General features: G+C 35.3%; 1 protein-coding gene across 1 annotated transcript in view; it reads right to left on the bottom strand.

Moving 5' to 3' along the window:
• Nucleotides 1–22378, bottom strand: part of NBAS (neuroblastoma amplified sequence) — a 186939-nt gene that overhangs the window by 131535 nt on the left and 33026 nt on the right. The window contains exons 22-29 of the mRNA XM_026846497.1: nucleotides 9542–9625; nucleotides 8784–8937; nucleotides 7156–7341; nucleotides 6182–6355; nucleotides 5219–5352; nucleotides 4432–4494; nucleotides 3806–3928; nucleotides 2229–2331 (exon numbers count right to left, since the gene is read on the bottom strand). Of these exons, the coding sequence (XP_026702298.1) occupies nucleotides 2229–2331; nucleotides 3806–3928; nucleotides 4432–4494; nucleotides 5219–5352; nucleotides 6182–6355; nucleotides 7156–7341; nucleotides 8784–8937; nucleotides 9542–9625 (1021 nt within the window). The remainder of the gene's footprint in view (nucleotides 1–2228; nucleotides 2332–3805; nucleotides 3929–4431; nucleotides 4495–5218; nucleotides 5353–6181; nucleotides 6356–7155; nucleotides 7342–8783; nucleotides 8938–9541; nucleotides 9626–22378) is intronic.

Here is a 22378-nt window from a genome sequence, read left to right as displayed (position 1 = left end):
ACAATAATGTAATAATCTGCAGCAGCAGCTTCAAGTAAGCTTACCTGCATTGTATGGAACCAATCCTTTTGAATAGAAATATCTTTGAAGTCACAAGAGTCTATTCAGCCCAAGCAGAAAGCATAAGGTCTGCCAAGATTATTTCCACAATTTATTTAAGTAAAGCTAAAATTAACTAGTAGCTAGTTATTTCTAGTTCCTGCAGGAAAAAGCTTATTAACTTTTTTCCAGTATGACTTAGAGGTCAGAACTTATTTAAACCTACATTCTGATGTGTTAATAGGATGTAAGAATCTGGAAAAACAGTTCCATAGTAAGACCTTAAAACCTACAACATATGAGAAGAAATTCTGTATCCCTGAAGAAATTAAAAACATTCTGAACTGAGAATATGTTTTTAACTTTCAATCAAGACTATCTTCAAAGAATGCATATTAATACAATGCTGCATCTGCCACAAAACACCTAACATATTTTCAGGTCAAAGTTTCGTCTACTTTAAGACACTCAAAATAATCTCAATTCCTTTCAAAAATAAATTGTTTTCTTTTAAATACAGTCAGTACTATCTTAATGAAGACCAACATATTTTCTGAAATGATTAAATGCATATTGCAGCTGCAACAATATGGCCTTTCTCAAAGGATTTAAATTATGTAATAAAATAAACAGAATCAATGAATGACAGAAAAGGCCAGGCTGGAAGGAACCTCAAAAGATCATCTGGTCCAATCTTTTGTGGGAAACAGAGCATAGATGAGATTATCTATTGCTCTGTCCAGTCACATCATGAAATTAAAGTATTCCTTCACTACAAAGAATGCTTTGGAAAACATTTCAGTGTTTCTTAAAAAACATCACACAATTGGATCACCTTCCATTTCACAATATATTAATCCTCAAAGAACAGTGAAAGATGCTAAGTATGACAGCTGACCCCTTTTCCTTAAAGATCACATACATATAATTTAACTCTCAAAATTTATGAACATGAAGTCCTTCTTCAAGAGAACACAAGTCACTTTGCATGCAAGCAGAATAGAGTAACCATTATGCTAAAAAAAATCCCAGTACAAATCTCACATGTGAATTGCAAATCCTTCCTGCCTCATTAATTTCTCAATCAATGCATACAACATGTATGCATTGTAATTGCATACATCAACATTGTATTTCAAAGCATTTTTAGATTCCAATATCATTTTTTCAAAACCCTTTGTTGTGTTTTTTTAATCATCTGGTACAGAGGTTAAAAACAGTAGAAATTTTACATTAAGATCAGTACTGTAATTTCTAGTAAGATTTAGTACTAAAATTTTTTACATGCAGTTAAAGAAATTCCAAGTACACTAAGCCTTAGCTTATCATAAAACCTTGAACTTTAAATACACTTCAGCTCTCTTTGAGCAATTTTAAATTGTACAACCACAGAGAAAAAGTTATTTTTATGTATAGGTTGAATAGCACTGCTTTTTCCCTTCAATTTTTTAATTTGCTTTCAAAACTTCTCCCAAGAGCTAAACAGATTGGTAGCCATAAACAATTAAATCTGCAAACTGTAATAAAACACTCCTAAACTTTTAAAGATGCGACTTTCAACACTGATTACAGTGGACACAGCACTGTTTCTATAATAAACTACAGTATATTAAAGTGAAAATGTAGATAAACAATACATGTCACAGAAAATTGAGTCTAATAGCTGTCCTTTGCAAATATTAATGACATAGGTTTGGGGTTTATGCACGTGCAGGGTGCTGGGTTTTTTCCTTCAGTGAAATTAGATTCCTCATTTCACATTATTTTACTTCAACTGCAAGCAGTAAAATGTCCATATTCCTATAATGATCTCGGATAATATTATCAAACTAGAACTTCATGTTTAAGAAACGCTTGGCTGAAGATAAAACTAATGAAAATAAACAATCTTTTAGCAAAATGTTAAGTGTTCATCACTAAACACATCTGTACACAGAATTAAGAAGTCTCAAGAAGTTGACCCAATTTAAAAGAAGTTGAAATCTAGTAAAAGATATACAGGATACTTATTAGAGGGACTTTTGATGAAATGAATTAACACAGGAAGTTTTTCATTTGAATGAAAATACTGTAAAAGAGCCAGTAAACAACAAAGTAACTAACACATGAAAATGTATTTATTTGAGAAACAATATGAACTGAAAATTTGTAGTTTACTTGGGACATAAATCAGAAGACATAAAACTCACCTCGTAGCAAGTATCTGAACGTAAGCATGTATATACTTTCTGCTGCATGTCTAACATATCCCTTAGCAATTCCTTCCAGTGTGTCTCACTGACTGATGGTTGCCTACAAACATTTTCGAAATTAAAATTAAATATTCGCTTCCTCAACAAACTTAAATAAAAGCAAATAACTGCATAGTTCCATCACCAAATATATGAATTCTCTCAAATGCTATTTCAATATTTAATTGGACTTTTAGCCAAAAGTGATTTAAAGAAAGAATGCTTTTAATATTAATTAACATTAAAACAGTGTCTGTGAGATAAAATTGGTTTATGACAACAATGCAGTACCCAAAAAGGTTTATTCTGTAGGATAACACAGGTATTTATGCAAGCTTTAGCAAGATCCCCCAGGTAGGTTTTGATAATTTGCAATAGTACATTAGAAAGTTTGAATTGCTATCGTCCCACTGATCCAAGAACAGCTGGGAAAAAACAAATTTGTAACAGCAACTGAGGATGATTAAAGTGCTGTTCATTGTAGGTAACCTCAAAGAATTCATCAACTGCATGCAATCACAGGAGAGTAGAGCTGCAAGTTTATTTTATTCCTTCAACTGGAATGGTATTCAGATTCTTGACCCTCTGGATCCATGGATCTTTTTTATCTGCAAAACCTCCTACACAAAGTCATGTGCTCTATCAAAACTTTTACCAGTAAAAATTTGTATGAAGTTTTTTTAACATTATCTTGAGCCTTTCAAATTAGAAAAGACTTGTTTAAGCTCTACAAGATAGTCCAGCTAACAGTGATTTTCTCATGTGGCATTAGCTTTCATTTTAGCAAAGCAAAAAGTCTCTACAAAAAGTGAAAAATCAACATTTTTCCTACAGAGGCATTGACTTGATCTTTCTAAAGAAAGATTTTTAAAAGTCTTAAAAAGCTTTCAGCATGTCCAAGCTAAATACTACTCCACCATCACTGATAAACTGTTGTGTATGTTTAAAGGTTAAAAAACCCCAACCCACAGTAATGGTTGTTTTTCCCAGGGTTCAATCTCTTTATCTGCTTATGCCAAGAGCTGTGTAATAAGTCACGTAGAGTTAAATGAAGTAGTTCTTTAACAGAATAACTGAAAAAATTATACTGGAAATAAATGGTAGAATCAATATGTAAAAATCAGTAAGGTACCCCATAAGAGCTCCTAAGAAAACACACCAAACAAAAACCCCTCACATTATTTTACAAATTCTATACTCAATAAAATTAAGTATGTCTTAAAGGACCTCATTTATAATATGTTAACTTTTACTGTTTATCTTCTTGCAGTATTTTGCAGTCAGCAGGACTTTTAGGCTTGTTTACTCTAACACAAACATACTGAAACAGTTTTGAAGACTGCTTTTTGAATGTGGAGAATGCCATCAAAACACTACTCATGTTAGTCATCAGTTTAACAAATGTGTTTTATATATACCGTGTTCAGTTTGAACACTATGGTTCCCTACTGCAATAGAACAGGTAGGTACACTCTCAGATGCTAAGTACCTATGGTCCTTTCCCTCTTATCTTCCATTCCCCTTTGAATACTAACTTGCGACCTGTGTGCCTCGTCAGCCTAATCATCAGCTTCCGAGCCTCCTCCAAGTTGTTCTTTGTCTCTTTCACAAAGGAAACAGGTTTCTGGAGCCCATGTTTCTCCAACAGCTCTGACACGCTGCAAATGAATAATCAACATTTTTGACTTCTGCACAGTTGTACAACTACCTCTGCCACAGCAGCCTTTAAACTGTCTCAGACAATGTACTGGAAATGCTGTCTTCATAAAGTCTAAAACAGTATGGATTACCCAGAGTAACATTATTTACTGAAAAAAAAATTAATATTGTAAATACATATCATCAATAACTTGGCAACATATCTTCACAGCTTTTAGGTTTTGATCAAAAAATTACAGTATGAAGATCAAAAACAATTTCCCCAGGTAACCTTCTCCCTCAAAAAAACGACTTTTATACTTTTATTTCAAGGAAAAATATCTGTGCAGCTTTATAATATTTAAATAGTTAAAACCATTAAAAATTTCTAAATTCTGAATTAAAAAAAAATACAGATTATCTTGTTAACAGCACCAAAAAAAAAAAAAAAAAATTTTTACTTCTTGGCTACACCTAATGACTTCTGTAAGAATACAGTATTTATTTTAGCAAAATTAAATACCTAAGAATTTGTTCCAGTTCATCTACTTCATCATGAAGACTGTTAGTTTTGTCTGTTTCAGGCCTGCAAAGATATTATACAATTAAATAGATACAAATCCATGTTACTTGTAATTTCTTTATGTAATTCATATTACATAGCTATAAAGATTAGTAGTTTGAAACACTCCTTGCTGAAAATCAAATGTATGTTTAGTTGAAAAGATTAAAGCTGTTCGCTTCTTGCTGGAATGGTAGCTAAAACTGAGAGGGTCCCTCAGTCTCCCAGGAACAGAGGTTCTCCTTCTTCCTTAGACTTTTCTTAGGCTCTCTCCTTCCTACATGTCAACAATATTGGGAGAACAGTTTATATCTCCTCATCCTTTCACCTTCTCAAAACTTACTTGTCCTTCATACAGGCCCTCTATAGAGAGACCTCTCTCACAAGACCATATTGTGCCTTATAAAGCTAAGTGCAAGACGCCGCTAACTGTAACAAGACCAACAAGACCAGTAAGACAGCATCAATGCTTGGTCTCAATTCACCAGGCTATAAAAGTCTAAGGAACAAATACAGAAGCCTTCGTCTAGGCTGCTACTTTAAATTATGTTTTGTTGCACTTTTTGGTAGAGTACACACACAGGACAAACATACATATACACATATGACCATGGCAACTCAGAAAGGAACGGAGTATTCCAGTAACATAATATACCCTTCAGTGATTTAACAAGCATTTTTAAAGTATTAATTCTCAACTATTTAACACATCTAAAATATTTACAGATAACTAGCTGAAGATGTTTACCCGTATCCTCTTTGTGGAAGGCATTCCAAAATATCGTAACAGAGAGCGAGCTGGTCATCTCGTTCACAACTATAAATACATTCCAATGCTGTAATCATAAGCTGGTCTTGATCAGGAACGATTTTTTGCTGACACTAATAAGAAAAGGTAATACATTACTTCTAGTTTTCTGTTTCTAATTCAACAGTTAATTGTCTTCTGAATATATAAAGATGCGTAGTCCAAGTAAATAAATTGTCTTTAGCTGTAATTAGAATATCACTTGTTAACAACTTAGTGAAGCACCCGTTGAAGTTACAACCTGAAACATAACGTGGCTAGTTTCCTACCCCGCAGACACTTGAACGAACAGTGGCACACCATGATACCCTTTTTGAATTTGAGAAGTGGAAAGGGTGAAGACCAGAGGAAGGAACTGCTGCAAACATCTGTCAGATTTATTTAATATGTAACAACAGTATAAATATACATAAAATAGCTGTGGTTTTCCTTCACTGGTTGATTTCTGTCCGTACACTTAGAACGTTCAATAGCATGCAAAAATGTGCTTACATGCTCTGGAATAATTATATAAACTATAGAAGTAGCATAAAATACTCACATGGAAGGTAAGCCTTTCATATCTGTTTTTTAAAAAGTAAATATGCCAAGAATTCACTTTAAATGCAATCACCAGAAAATTACTTTGAAGAAGAATCTTCACTATAATTTTTGTTCTATTAGGTCAAGATCATAATTACATTAGTTTGACAACCTCATGAAGGACAGTTAAGTTGCATCATAATTTATGCTATAATACTTTTTTTTTTCCTCCAAAGCATAACAAATCCCGGATCCAAGAAGAATAGAAAGATGAGACAGATGATCTGATTTAGAAGATGAACGAACTCTATTTATGAATTCACCACGTCAGGACAAGAATTTCCAAAGAAATCAGTAGAATCATTAGGGTTCTATACTTACAGCAGGTTTTGAATTCTGAAATATCTTCAGAGGTAGAGTCAGGTCTTCCTTTGCTAATGTTACTAAATATTCTTTAAAAAGTGAATTTGCAAGACCAGGAGACTGATTTTCACAGCGGTGGAGAAAAGGGATCATCCACTGATAAACATTCTTCACATATTTTTCATCAGAGGACTAGAAAGCACAGTGAATTAGAGAGGGGGAAAAAAGGAATAAGTTCAGCTTCTTTGTCCAAAACAAACAAGAAAACAAAAAAACAAACAGAACATATTCTGATCACTATAACTGAAATAGTATTTTTACCTATCACAAACAGCTGAAGCCTGACATTCACCATGCTGCACAGATCACTACATCATGAAGCACTGAAACAAACCATCATCTTTTTGCTACCCAATGGTTTGGGGAAACCAAGCAGTACAGGAGTAAAGCCCATTACACGAGGAAGGCCTAACTGTTTTCCTCCCGCAGTTTCAGAATGAGTGAAAGACCAGCTTGCATTCACGTCAGAGTAGTATTACTTTCAGTATGCAAGAATGCAAGACAAAAAACCAAAGCAGTGATTACATATATTCTAGCAAAATTTTGAAAACCTTGAGTACTGTCCCCTCACCTGGTGCTTCTGTATTCTTTGACTGAAATTCAGAGCCCTGTTCAATCTCTTAAGTATTTTTTTCAAACTTTCAAGAGGTCTTTTTATGTTCTGAAATGCCATGCACAGGCTGAACACACAGAAAATGAAAAACACAAATACGCTGCAAAGACAAATACTATGAATTTTTTGTGAATATCTGAAGACACCAAAAGACATCCAAGGAAAATACTCAATGTTGTTGCATCTGCAGCATCATCAACAGCTACACTGAAGATCCTTTAGAAAGGGTCAATGAAAGAGGTTCGCAGCTTTTAAAAGACTGGATTTATTAACAATTTATTACTCAAGGTATATTTACTGATTTGCTCAAAATACTTACATTCTTCATTAACAGTCTCAGCTTCTCAATGTCTTTCATCTCTACAAGTTCCTTCAAAGTTAAGGTTCGATCACCATCAGTCTCATAAACTACTGTCTCAAGAGTGATCAGATTGTCACAAAGCACCTCCAGACCAGGAATATTCCTCTCCATGCCAAGACGAACAAGCGACAGAGCACAGTCCACCTGAAAAATAATTTTAAAAACCCCTGCTGTTCAACTGTTTGCCAGAAAATCAAGCCAAATCTGTGTCCTGTTTGCATGTCTATTTGTCTTCCCTGTTCCTTTTGCTTAACAGGCAATTCTAAATTCCTAGAAGTCTCTGTGGACTATATATAATCCTAAATGGATTGCTGTTCTCAGTTTTATAAAAAACAAATAAAATGCTTAATCTTAGTGCATGATGTCATTATAAGGCTTCTGACCCAAATGCATCCTATTGATGAACGTAAAGAAAGAAAATACTATTCCTTCTGGAGATCATACACAGATACCAGAGATGTATCACCTCATCCCACTGCATGAATATGAAGGATTGATTTAAACTAAGATCATCAGTTAACTGCCTGAAGTTATCCATACCTCTGCATGTAATGTGACTTTTCTAGCAGACCATGAATTAATACTTTTATTTGTTCCATTTTATTTCACAGACAATAATGACAGTCTTTTTCTCTGGTGACTGAAAATACCTTTAATTGAAAAAAATCTGATTTGGTTTCAAAGAACGCAATATAGGCTATACATATTCAATGAGGCAGACCCAAGCCTGGAAGAGTAGAATGCAATTTCATTTATATGTTTGTAATTTAATTGATGCTTCTAAGTTGCTTTTATTTCTATACCTACTGATAGGCTGTTAAGATCACAGGAAACTATGATTACAGAGCCTTGGAGGACTGCAAACTTGAATAAAAGAACTCATCAGAACTAACTCACAGTGGTACTTCCAGTCAACCTCCTTTTTATGCAGCTAAATTAGCTTGAGAATCAATAAAATACTAGAGTACATCAGTCATTAGCTCTGTTCTTACTTACAGTGCTTATCTTTACCATATAGATCTTCAAAGATTTTTAAAATATAGGAAAATAAAGCAAAAATAAGCTGCACAGTAGTCCCACAGACACAGAATAAACCTGCTAGAAGGCAATCACGACAGTACTACATACTGGCAAACAACAGTGACATATGTGACTGTCACATATTGATATATTTATGACATAGTATCATGTGACAGATAATGAAATATGTTTCCCAATACCCTGTGCACAACATTTCCTCCCTTAGTTACAAACATAAAATGCAATGGCAAAACATTTCTCATGAACTACAGAAGTGCTACTGTCTGCTATAATAAGCCAAGTGAAAGGGAATCTACTGGCTTGCTATTCATTCCTATGGATCAATTATTTGACTGAGTGAACTTTAGAGCAAGCATAAGTACACTGCAACAGGAAAAACAAATACTTCAAGAGCCATAATGAAGATTGAGACACAGTGTATATTATGGGGGAAAAGCATCTCATTCATATTCATTAAGATAGTATTCTGTTGAAGGCTGATCATCCCAAATCAGCCATCATCATCATCATCATCATCATCATCATCTCCTCACTTCTATTCTTACCTGCATTGCATATTTTTCAATTTCCTGTGCTCTGTTCAAATACCAATCAGTAACCAGATCTACTGAAAGGTCAGTAGTCCTGTACTTCAGTAACTCAGGCTGCGTTTCATACAGAAATTCACCTTCATCTTGTAAAGTTGGTTCAACAATCATCCTTTAAAAAAAAGTAAATGTAAGTATACATTTGCTTGCATTTTTTTCAGACTTTTTCCTCAAACTTCTGGTTGTTATGAAAAAAAAATTATACTATCAACCTACCATTAAACAAATAACTTGATGAGACTCAAATGTCAAATCACAGTAAGTGTCAAACTTTGTCATCAAAGTAACTAGTATGAGATTCCAAACGTAAGACTGATCATGAAATAAAGAATCCTCTCTATTAAAAACACAAGTATGACAACCTCTGCTTTCCATCTGTTCTTCGCCCAGTGATGCTACAATGATGTAATGGCCAACAAGCAACAGGGTGGAAAAAGAAAAATTAATAAAAGAGGCTTTCTAACACCAACCCCTCCCTCACTCACATGAATTTGCAAAAGTTACTCATCACATAATCACACTGAACATAACGCTGTAACATGAAAGTGTGTTTGCTATATCAGTCATACTAAGAAAGCTGAAAACACAAGTTAGTGTGTACAAAAATAAGAAGTGAGTCTGGGCATTTCCTACATTTTGAAAATTACTGTGAATTCTTTAACTGAAATATACATAAATATAGAAAGAAAAACCTTTTTGCTTTTTTATATACTTACCTGCATTCTGTTTTTTCACACCAATCTTCTTCACGATGTTTCTGCTCATTCCAAGGAAGAATCTTCAACGTCCCCTGCTTGTAACTGGTACAACAGAAATGGAAAGCTTTACAATTATTTTTTTTCAATTGTGATGTCATTGAACTAATGGAATACAAAGCATATGCAAGTATTTCAGTGAATTCATAATAAGCACGTCATTCAATTACAGAATCAATTCTTTTAAGGTTAATCCCCTTTTAATGAAGCTTTACAAGTGTGATTTTGCCTGTATGATATTATCTGTATAAACAAATATTTTACCTATACCATTAAAAATCCACTAAAAAAAAAAAAATTTCTTAGTGACCATACCTTTTTTTAAAAGAATAAGGAAAAAACGCACTACATGCTTTAAGAATTTTTACAGCTTCACAGCATTCTGACTTCAAATGATGCGACAGAAGACTGAAATGTGTAAAAACTTATTATCTTCACAAATTAAAATATAATTCTTGAAATTTGAATTTCGTTCAAATCCTTGTACTGAAATGAAACAAGATGCACCCTACTATATTAATCTTCTCAATTAAGTTTTATGTGGTTTTCTGACTACAAACTCTCACAGTGAAACGTTCTCTAAATATTGAGGTTGAAGAAAAAAAAAATGGTTAAGATACAGATTAAGAACACCATGAGATATTACTTGAATAATTACTTATGGCTTGCTACTGTAGGCTAGTTTTTTAAGAAGCAGAAAACGCTGTCAAGCTATTCGGAACAAACTAAAGGGAAAGAGTAGAGCCATGCAGGTTCTGGCATTTGTAGAATTAAGAAACAAACCTTATACAAAGTAAAGATATTAAAAGTTTCAGCATACTGGAACAATAACCTATTTTGAATCTCATTCATTTCCTCCTGACCTTGATAATAAACAGCAATAGCAATAGTCCATGGACAATCAACATTTATAAACTGACAACTAACACAATCTTCTCATCCCTTGAAGAGCAGCACTGTAACTCAGTAGCTTAAAAAGAAACACAATTCCAACAAATCAATTTCACAATATTATATGAGTCAAAAAAACAAACTAACAAAATCAGTAACTCCATCTCATTTAGCAGCAGCTATTAAACACAATTAACAAAGCAAGGCATGTCCACACTAACTGTCCTGCCCTGTATACATACACATCTCACACAGGAGGTCAGCCACCCCTTCTTTCCTTTCTCTGTGCACTAATAACACCCTGTGTTTTATCACAGTAATTCCAACCCTCCAAATGAAACATGAAGTAGAAATCCAGCAATAAATTGGCAGAGATGGATCTGTAGACTACAAAAGTCAAAAGAAAAGAAAATATGGAAAACTGTTGATTCCTGTGTCTCAGCTAGAGTAACATCTGTGTTCAATTCCAGTTTGGTTGGACAAAATGCTCCACAATTTTTTCATGTAGTAACATCACTAAAAAAGTAATTAATAAAGAAAACTTCAAATTAAAATTTATGGTATAACCACCAGGAATAAAGTTACTATCTATTTTTGGAAAGATTCATCATCATCCCACATATTTTTGGGGCTTGGAGGTGTGGGACTGCTGTTTGTTTAAGGCTTAGGTAACATAATTTACAAATTAGTTTTTAATATTCATGTTTAAAACTGGGTATATAAATTAATATATTCATATTGGAAATACCATTCATGAGTGTTATGATTATAAAATGCCCAGTTTATAGTGAAAATTTTCATTTTATCAATTGAAATGTCAAATAATAGAAAAGCCAAAGTGTGACTAACACTCCCTTCCAAAACATAAAATCAAGACATTATGAATAGGTCTTTATGTTACAATCAATAATGCTCTCCTTTTCTATGTTCTATTAAACATAAAAGAAAACTGGACAAAATTTTATTGCCCAAGATAATTTCTTTTCATAGTAAAATTTTGCCATTCCCTTCCCAGTAGGCTTAAGACGACATTTGACAGCAGATTGGTTGGCTGGTTGTTTTGTGTGGGTTTTGCTTGGGAGGTTGTTTTTTTGGTGGTTTGTTTTTTGTTTTTTTTTTTAAATATTAACACACCTTCTTACTGGGGTAGGGAAGAGAAAATGAGAGCTTTTATATGGCAGAGAACAGACAAGGGTTTCATTTTAGAAGCTGTTTCAAATCCTGTCTGCAAAACTGTAGCACAACTACTAAGAAAGAATAATACTAAGAGGTACTTCCAGGTAACAACTGCAATTTCACCCTACAGGTGTCTTTTTTCCCCCCAACATTAGCTACTCATACAAATACTTTAAACAGTGTTCTGCCTCCAAGAATTGTAATGCTAAGATTTTGTTATTTTACTGTATTAAAAAAACCTCAGATATAGTATGGGCCTCTAAGACTTGACTACATCAAATGAAATAATTTTAACCATCTTTTATTCATAAACATCAGGGGTAAAAAAGATATTCAGACACTGGCAAGGACCAGTTGGCAGTGGAAGCTCTCAAAGGAGCCAGCTTGGGGAGTGTCAGAAGTTAACAAATCACAAAGTCAAGCTAAGAGGAGCACTCACACCACATCTTGCCCCTCCATTAGTCTCCTTTCCATAACTCCATTAAGAATAGCATGAAGAGCATTGGATAACCTGTAAAACAAAGTCAGTCCCTCCCTGTCAGTTTCTCTCTCACTAACCTCTTATTAAGACAACATATAGGTTGTGTCACCATCCCTGGAGGTATTTAAAAGACATGTGGAGTTGAAACTTAGGGACATGGTGGTCTTGGCAGTATTAGGTTTACAGTTGGACTCTATCGTCTTAAAAGGTCTTTTCCAACCCAAATGCTTCTATGATTCTATTAAAGAGAACACAAATTGTGCCCTTACTGCTCTCTTCCAAACTTCGTTTTTTGCACAAGTCTCTGAAACACCTAACTGATGGGGGAGAAATAGGAGGGACACATACCAAGTAAATAATTACATCAAGATCCATTAGGAAATTGCAGCAGATACCATTTACTGTATATACTCTGAAAGAAAATTCCTGTTTCAAGTAGTCACTTGAAGACTGTTCATGTTCATGCTCAAGTAAGAGCGTCCCATCTGAGTAAGTCTTCTCCAGGAGAAACTTTTGAGAAAGATGCTTTGGTTTGGCTGCTCTTTAACTGATTGTATTTGCTGTTACTGAGATAAACAAGTCATGCAAAATAGTGGGCAGAGAGATGCATTTAATGAATATTTATACTTAAAATTTTCCTATTTTGGCTAGCAAATTACTATAAGAGAAAAATCACTGGAAATAAGAAGAGACACCAGAAGCTTAGAACACAAATTTAATGTCATCCATGCATGAATATGGTATCTGAATGACAAGGAATCAACACATTCCAAAACTCACTCACACATTCCTAATGCTACTATCCCTCAGTATGAGGCTTGAAGAAAGAAAAAAAAGAGAAAAAAAATAAAAATCTAATGATCCAAGCCTGTACTGTCAAATAGCACACTGAACACATTCTTTTTAATCAAGCTGCCGTATCCTGCATACTTGCCATAGACATGGTAAAGTTACATGCTCAAATTACAGCTCCAGTTAAGAAATTTTCTTAACAGATTCAGAAGCACAAAAGATTTGTCATTAAAGCTGGCAAAAATTGCAAATTTTCTTAACAGACCTGAGTATCAGGATGAATTATATGTTTCTTTCATCCAATTATTCTTAGCATAGCTGAGTCACTTTCCTGACCCTGATAAACAATTATTAGAGACTAAATAGTTTAATTTTCATGCAAGCAAGTTATCCACCCAGCCTAAAATTAAAAGCTAATGGAAAATCCTTCTTTTTGCAGACTGATGCAATCATCTATCCAGGCCTTCCCCCCACCTCATTTCAGGAAATAATAGGTATTTCCCTCTCCTCACCTAAAAGTAGGTATTTTCTTCCCTATTCTTGTAACACAAAGCCCACCTGGGTTTGCCTTTAAATTCTAACTGCTTCAAGTATTTTTTACAAACACATTTTAAAATAAAATCCCTTCCACTTAACAGAAGTCATACATTAAGTACAGACTCCAAAGTAATTTCTCCAACACCCTGCTACGGCTTATAGTTTCAACTACAGTTCAAAGTTTATTGCTTAAAAAAAAATGCTTGCTGAGAAAGGTCTTACTACATTTGAGTTCCCAGGCTTTGGTCTCTTTGTTTGACAGTTGCTTTGCTTTCCCCTTCCCCCTCACCTCCAAAATCAATCAAGCAAGGATGCTATATGCAACTCTGCGTCCCTCACTCAACCGGGTACAATAGAAAAAAGTATACAGATAAGCAATATGAATGACCAAAAGTAAGAAGTGTGTGAGCATCCCTTCTGTAAAAGCCAGAGCAGACTGAAGAATCCTATAAGAAAGAAAACCATCAATACACTAAGACTGGTATCAAGTTGTTCATTTTTTCATTTCATTTAAATAGGAAATGACATTTCACTGTTTTTACTTCCTACAACACTGTAAGCACTGAGGAGACTTAGCAGGGCCTCAATGAAAATAAACAACAGCAGATACTGTTTTACAGCATATGCAGCTAAGCTGCTAACTACTCACTGAATGACACAGAAGATAAAAACACCATGTATTTGGGTTCAAAAATAAAAAGCATTATTGGAATAAAGTGTCATGAAAGTCTATGTGTAGAAAATATCTAGTTCAGGAATATTTGAGCTATATTTAGAGACATTTGAAAAATCTCAGGTAAATGTTGCAATGTGCTTGCCTGTAGCTACTTTTTTCCCATTGGCAACTGCTGTTGGCCATCTGCCTTCTGGCCAAATCTGCCAAGACCAATCTCATGTTTCAGTGTAAGATTTTACAGAAATGAAACCTACAGTTGTCCAGACACATCAATTCAAGAAGTACTATAACCACACTTCCAAAATTTTTCATAAAATCTTATTAACAAACCTCATCACAAAATACTGAACAGAAGACTTTCCAGTTCATGGTAAAGAGTCATCAGGCAAGTGCAACCTTGACCGGAAAATTTCTACTCCATCTTTTTTCCCTTCTCACAGCAGAAAAAGTTTGAGTTAAATACTTTAAGTCAGGTATACAGATAAGCCACAGAAAATTATTTTTAAAGTATTTTCTGCTCTGGCTAGATTTGCCATTTTTAAAATATTCAGGTTCACCACAGGAATAAGTTGAGAGAGGAATTTTAGACTTTTAAAGCTCTCACTAAGAGTCAAGCACCCAGTAACTATCTTGAAATGCTTAAAGAAAACAACACAGACAAAAATGAACCCTGCAAAATATCTCAACCTAGTAGAAATCAGCAGCTATGTAAAGTCAGTCTTAACAAATATGTTTCTTGCTAAATTCACAAAAAAACCCAGCTAAACCCACATCACTCACAGCTGACTAACTTCATTCACCTTCTCAACAACGCTAAAAAAATTTTAAAAAAATCCTTAACTCCCTTCTCTCCCCTTCATGACTGCCTCTCCTCATTCAGAAAAACTCTCTGTATTTGAATTCAAATACAAAGATTGGAATAAATCAGTCTCGACACTAGCAAAGGACAGAAGATCCCCGTACCTGAGTCCTTTATAAAGGCAAAGAAATTATTAAAACTCTGTATTTATCTCAACATTTATCACAAAGTTTTTTCTTAACTGATAGCTATGTTTTACACAGATATTTTTTTCCTCAAGTTTCCATTATCACTAACTCCAGTGATTCATGAAAAATCAGAGCCACAATACTTTGGGAAAAGCTGGTAAAATGGAAGCAAGTCAGTTGAGAAAGGCTTCAGGTATCAGAACGCTGCAGTCTGCAAACTCAAAATCATAAAGGCAGGTGAAAGAGAGATACAGGCATGGACACATATATGCTAAGAGGTAGGGCCTGCATCTTTCTACAATACTTTTGTATACAACACAGGTGCAGCAAATCCAGTTGAACTGAGGCACATCAGAACCACTGCATACACCCTGCACACAACACATTAAGTCAAACCAGGCTAGAAGTGGTGAATTTTGCATGCACAGGTAGCTTGCTGTATGTGCAACATACACTGTGCTATGGCATCCAGAATTCATTAACCTCTCTGCTTATGCTACACAGCTTTGCAGTTTTCTTCTAGAAACTGAAAACCTACAGAGGTCAGAGACATGTGCAGGTTAAATCTGCATTACTCTACAGTGGGCACTCACCTGAAATTCCAGATATGGGGACAGATCACTATATTCACTTAGGCAGGTGGTAGCCCTCTCTAATTAAAAGAAACTATCAGCTATGCCATATCAAAACTCTAACACAAATATTAGCATAGGGTTTTGTTGTGGGTTTTTTTATTCCTGAGCCACTGCTCCCCCCTCCCCTTCATCTTGCTCTCTTCTTTTCAGCAATAGAATAAATATGATTGGAGCCCAGTAAATTGACAGATTACAGCGGTATTCAACTCTATTTCTTCAAAAAGAGCTGACTTTTCCTGTATTGCTCTTTTCACTCCTTTGTTTACTTTGGCTTGGCAACTCTTCCCATTCTTTTCTTTGACAAAAAGAGGCCCATGCTATTGTAGTTTCTGTATCCTACCAACTGAATTTATTCAGACCTGCAGATTATTTTTCTCTCAAATGACAGGCTTTCAAAAGAGGAAGGTCTAATTCAGTTTTAAGGTCAAAGTCAAATTCTTTCTATTACCAATGGCAACCGTGCCTTTTTTTTTCCTTCAGGTATTTCATACAGCATGCCCGACTCCAAGACTCATCTAGTTGAGGATTAGAAATATTTTTTAAAATCTTTTCCCTTGTAAAATTGTGCACATCAAATCCAGACTCCAAGGCAAAAGGCAATTTACCCCAACACATTTATGAAACAGTATCTTTTTGCTGAAAGATATACACATTTTTAAAGTAGGCTTGAGTTTTTTTCTCAAAATATTTTGGGAGTAGATGAAACATTACCTATTTTTATATAATCTCTTATTGTCTGAAAAAATAATGTTACGCACACTAATTCTGAATTTGAAAGCTTATGTGTTACATACTGGAACAGTTCTGAACACAGTTCAGAAGGAAAGATGCCAAGTATTGATCTGTCAGAGTTGAGAAAGCTATACGTGAAAGATACTGAACTATAAAAATAAGGTACTGTTTCCATCAGATGGTTTTGTTATCCACTCAATATACTGAGCAATATGCTAGACTCCAATTTTATTAATTTATTTTTTAAATTATCTCAAGTTTATGTTTTGTGATAAGACGAACATAAAAAATCCTGAACCTTCAAATACCATTTTCCCCTGCAGACACTAGTACACTCACTAGAATTTATGACTTCCATATTTTACTGTAGGTACACTGTAAATTATTTTTGACTTACATTCAAATTAGCACTTCCATAATATCACTACATACAGATATGGAGGCATTAAAAATAGGCTATATATAATACATATAGCTCTATATATGCAGCAACTGCAACGAAAGTTTTAGAAAATACTCTTTTTTTAATATAATCCAGAAACTCATTTGTCCAAAGTCTGTATCTTCTCAGACAGCAATGGGGAAAAAAAAAAAAAAAATCAATCAATGCCAGTTTCTGCTGCTCTGCAATTCTTATGGCTCTGAAGCAGTTTTATTATGTCACAAGTATTCTATAACAGAGGATGAAATAAGAAATCCATCCCAGGTAGGTAGCATTGAACAGCTATGATGTGTATTGCATTTTTCATATTGCATGGAAATATTCTTTTCTACCATCATAGCAGCGTAGTAATGAATTAGTAAATTCAACTATGTAACATTACATATATTTTTATTTTTCCAATTATGCAATATACTATGTGATACAGAAGCGGTAGGCAGAGAGAGAAGCTCTTCATGTTCAGGAATATCCATAGGACATGACAAATTCATCAAGACTGAATTACAACTGGTGCCTAAAACAGAGTGCCAAAACCACCACATTTTGGGAAAGCTGATCTGCATAAACTAGTTGAAAAGGTATCCCAAGCTGCTTTTGGCTGCCACAGTTAACTACTCTTCAGAACTCCTGCTCTGCACACCGCGATGACAGGTCTTTTGAAGCAACTCTGCTACCAGAAGATGTATCTGATTTCATATAAACAAATCAAGCTATGTTTTAACCATATGGTTAACCTTTAACATAACTTGGGGAAATGGGAATTTTTTTTCTCCTAAAACAACCGAGACTGAATAATCTAAACATCAGAAAAGTCAACCAACAGTACACAACTGCAGTTTAGAAACACACTGTGGTTTGTTTTTTTTTCTTGTTGTATAGAAATAAAATTGTGAGGCAATAGCTTTCACAAAATCAATATGGGCTATTTTAAAGACACAGCTGAACTTCGAGTAAGATCAAAGCTGTCTGCCACCACATAGTGAAAATACCCTTTCAGAACTGTATATTTATGAAGTGCAATGAACGTTCATGGAAGAAGTTTTGTTCTAAACCCTGTAAAAAGGCAACAAACAAGTAGAAACATCAGCAGCAATACACTTTCCAGAGAAGACTGGGGAAGACAAGCCAAGGTATAGTTCAGGACTATGCAGGCGGAAGACACACATGGTAGATGAAGACAGGACAAGTCATGCATGAATAAACCAGAAATGTAAAGAAAAACCTGTTAATATCCTGTGGATAAACAGCACAGGCATCAATCATTCAGTTCACATGCTGTGCAAAGGTATGCAAAGGCTGCTACTGGCCAGGGATGTCCTCCCTGTACTCAGGGCCAGTATTCTAGATGCAGTTGAACGAGTGCAGTAGTCCGATTGCTCAGACTCCTGGCTGTGCTTCTGTTCATGCAGGACAACATGCTGCTGGCCTTGTCTGTTGAATCATGTCCTGCTCGTGCCCACCAACACCTCCAAGTCCTTTTCAGCTGAGCAGCTTCCCAGTCTGTCAGTCTCCAGCCTTTGTTGCAAACGTTTCTTCAGATGCAGGAACAGGGCTTTGCATTTGTCCTTCCTGAACTCCCGGAGACTCTCGCTGCCCCATTCCTCCAGCCTGTCTGGGCCCCTCTAAATGACAGTTCATCTCCAGCATAGCAGCTCATGCGAGAGACCTCCCTACTTCCTTGGTGACAGCTCATGTTCTCCACAGCTCCCTCACAGCTTAAAAGTTCTTTTTCTCCTCATGACTAATACTTACAGTACTTTTGTCAGCTTACTTTCTGCAACAGCATACCAGCTGCAGTGAGCTGCTCCTGCTGCTTTCACAGATCCCCACAAAGGCCAGTTTGCAGAAGACCTTCTCTTCCTCCAAATCACTACTTCAACTTTTACATGGACGACATGAACCTTCCCTGCTCCTACCAAAAGTCAATCCAGAAAGGAGCACAAGTGCCATCATGACAAGTTAATCTTTCGCTCAAAAGTTAGTTTTTGTACTTTCAGTGAAAGGTATGATCTGAGGGGGTTTTTAAGTGGTTTTTTCTTCCAAACACATCCTTGCAATAATATTAACTACATTGATCTCTTCACCTCTAAACTGTTTTTCTTCTTTCCCTTAGTGCAAAGGAAAACAAGTGCATATAAAATTTATGCCCTTCTTATTTATTTTGCTGTGGCACTATACAAATGAATTTAAACAAAAAGAACTGTCCATGGGATTAATTCTTTTAACATGAACACTTCTGAACTACACCAAAACCAAAAGCAGTTCAGCCTCAGAAGAGCAGAAGAAAAACTAATATGCAAAAATGAGGACTGTATGTTAGACAGTTCTGCAAGAAATTCAGTCATCAAACCTATTTACATACAGATACTAAGAGGAGAAGACATGAAGCTCTAAGTAGTTTATCGAAACTGCAGTGCCACAGGCAATAACTAAACACCTAATTCAGAAGACATCATTATGGAAAGGCAAAATTAACTGCTTAGGAACTTCCTAGTGTAGCATTTATCTGTTCATAGATAAGAGTCAACTATGTGGAAATTTTCAGGTTTTAAAAGCTTCACCAAGTCTTTAGAAGGTATTTCCACAGTTCCTCAGGCAAATGGAGTTCATCCACAATTTTCCAGCAAAAATTCACTTTAAGCCATGACTGAAAACCAGTATTTGAGAAAGTTAAGGAGTAAAAAAGCAGAGACATATAAAAAGTTGCTGTCTTAGAGGGAAGATTTTTACTACTAGTGTCATGTACAATACAGCAGACTTATGGCTGTTCAGGGAACCATACATTTAAATTTCCCAACTTCTGAGAGTTTAAAATGTGAGCAGTAATGTTGCAATACAGAAGTTAAATGTAGTAAAAAGGATAAGAAAATTAAAAGAAAAGGAAAAATACTCTGGTTATGTATTTATAATAGTGGTAAAGCATTATTTCCTCTGAGATCACCTTTAAAAACCTGAGGGCAGCAGTCTTTACTGACTAAGAACGCTAGCTGTAGCTATTAAAATACAGATGAGAAAGAGGTATCATTTCCTTTGAATACCTCAACTTCTACCACCTTCACTGTAGTTGTCTTAACAGACAAAATCTGTGTATCTGATGGATCTGTGAGAAGGAGCATCAATCCTAATGACTGATATAGCAGAATTTCAGAAGCCACCATTATGAAAGAAGCTGAGAAATAATACGAAAAGTAGAAAAACATTATGATCGCAATTCTGCAAAAACACATTATTGAGTAATGTCAGTCTATCACAATACCAATTTGAAGCCGACGGGCATGCAGAGCCACCAATGAGTCTTACTGTTTCAGATTCCCTCTCAACCCTGGGAGCTGTTGAGCTTATATAACTCGCAATCCTTTCAAGAGTCTCATGAATACTTAAATCCTCTGCTCAGACATTACAGACCTCCTCTGGAACAGTTCTGAGACACCTAAAAATGCTAAGCTATAAAAGACGTGCCAAAACTGAGAAACAAGAGGATATCTACCACTTGAGACTTTTTACAAGCAGATACAGGAAAAAAATATGTATATATTTCCTAACAAACTGGCCCAGAAGACAGGTAAAAAAGACATTCTTCTACCATTTTCTCCCTGTTTGTTATGCCAACTTTTCCTTGACTTAAAATTTTTGTGACATTGGCCTCTAAATGCCACTCTAATGTAAATAACATGTCCCAGTAACAAGAAAAACAACTGCTTTATGCTGAAAGAATGCACTAGCCTTTCTTTCACTAGGTTTGTGGACCACTATCTGCAGCTGAACTGGAGGCTTCAGACAAAAGGAAGTGGCAGTTATAATGCAGCCTTTACAAAAACATTTTCACAGGTAACAAAATTCTTCATATACAGCACTTCTACGTGCATTCGCAGTGGTGATGTTCAGCAAGCAATTACGTTCCAATACTTTTGCTCTTGCAATAGCTAGAGGTGCCTATTGGTCCCACTTCACCTGTTCCATGCACAAACAGGGCAGCACCTGCTACAGTTTTCAAGTTTACAGAGTTTCAAGTTTTTCTTCAGCCAGACTGCCCCATAGATGGGGGACCCAAGAGAACACAGAGCAATGTGGTCCATTTCCATAAGGGTAGGTGTCACCTCAGAGAGCTCCAACTGGGAACTAACTCCCTTAATTGTTTAAAAAGCTCTATATATAAAGACACAATATGGTCAGTTGCCAGCAGTATTTCATCCTACACAGAGGGCCCTATATGAAGGCCTAGAAGACAAAGTATTTTTTTCCTTCACCAAAATCTTATCTGCCTCCAGAGTCGCACACTGCTCAGCAAGAGTGCTGCTCAGCCTCCTGCAGCTCAGACAACTCATGACCAAGATGTTCTTTAAGCAAGGCCAACAGGGCAGGCTGCACTCTTAACAAAGGCACTATCAGGCAGATGTTCCATGTTTGTGGTCTCATCACATAATCAACAGCAACAAATTACACTACTGGAATCTCTTGATACAGGCTTATGGTCTTGAATTTTCAGAAGAACAATGAGGTAAAAGAAATCACAAGAGATGTGGTCTTTTGCATCTGAGAGCAGAAAATCTGTCTGATAGTCAGCATTCACCCTATTTTGTAACTGCAACAGTGTGAAATTTAAGAAGGAAAACCAGACTAAGTCATTTCTTGACTCAGGATCCTTTACAAGATTCGTCTAGAGCCAAAGTTCATGGGGACAGGTTGAATCATTCTCACCCCTTATCCCAAGACCACTGTAAATACAAGCTGCATAAGCTTGAAGAGACACTAAGTCGGAATGCTGCAGACATTTTTTTCTACCACTTGAAACACTGGGGTTTATATTTTTGCAATGTGTTCCTTTTGATCAAAAAATCTATTAATTACAGTCAGTACCTGCAACTTTTTAATATTATGTAGGAATGAAATAGTTTTATAACTTGCATCATAACCTAGTTCAGTCAAAACTCTGATACTAATAACCCATTTAAAAAACAAATGCTAGAACTAGAAGGCCCAAATAAACTCACTTAAAATGACCAAGAACTTCAATCCATGTGAATCAAAGAGAATTCATTTTGATTCACATGAAACAAGAATTACCAGAAGCTGAAGTTATTGGGACTGGGGGCTGGGGAAGGACTCATCCCATTTAAAAAAAAAAAACCAAAAACATATTCAATAAGAAAATGTTACTTTGTACAACTTACGTCTAATTCGTATATTACTCATTAATAGACATTTTCATCAACGTATATTTAATTCTATTTCATTAATAAGCAGTTTAGGGAGTGCATTTAGGAATACTATGCGAGTAACCAGTTTCATAACAGGGAAAGTTTTAGAAAAAGGTTAGATCAACTGTACAGTATATTATTAGAAGTATATGGGATTTGTGTATATAGGATTTGCTCTCATCCTCATTTTGTAGTTGTCCAAAGACAAACATTTCGAAGACATACAGTATTATCTGTTCTGCAACCTGAAA

This window comes from Athene cunicularia (genome assembly GCF_003259725.1).
Source record: "Athene cunicularia isolate RWA chromosome 3 unlocalized genomic scaffold, athCun1 chr3_part1, whole genome shotgun sequence".
Taxonomy (NCBI): Eukaryota; Metazoa; Chordata; class Aves; order Strigiformes; family Strigidae; genus Athene; species Athene cunicularia.
The sequence above is the reverse complement of the archived record's forward strand: the minus strand, read 5'-3'. Positions and strand labels throughout refer to the sequence as shown.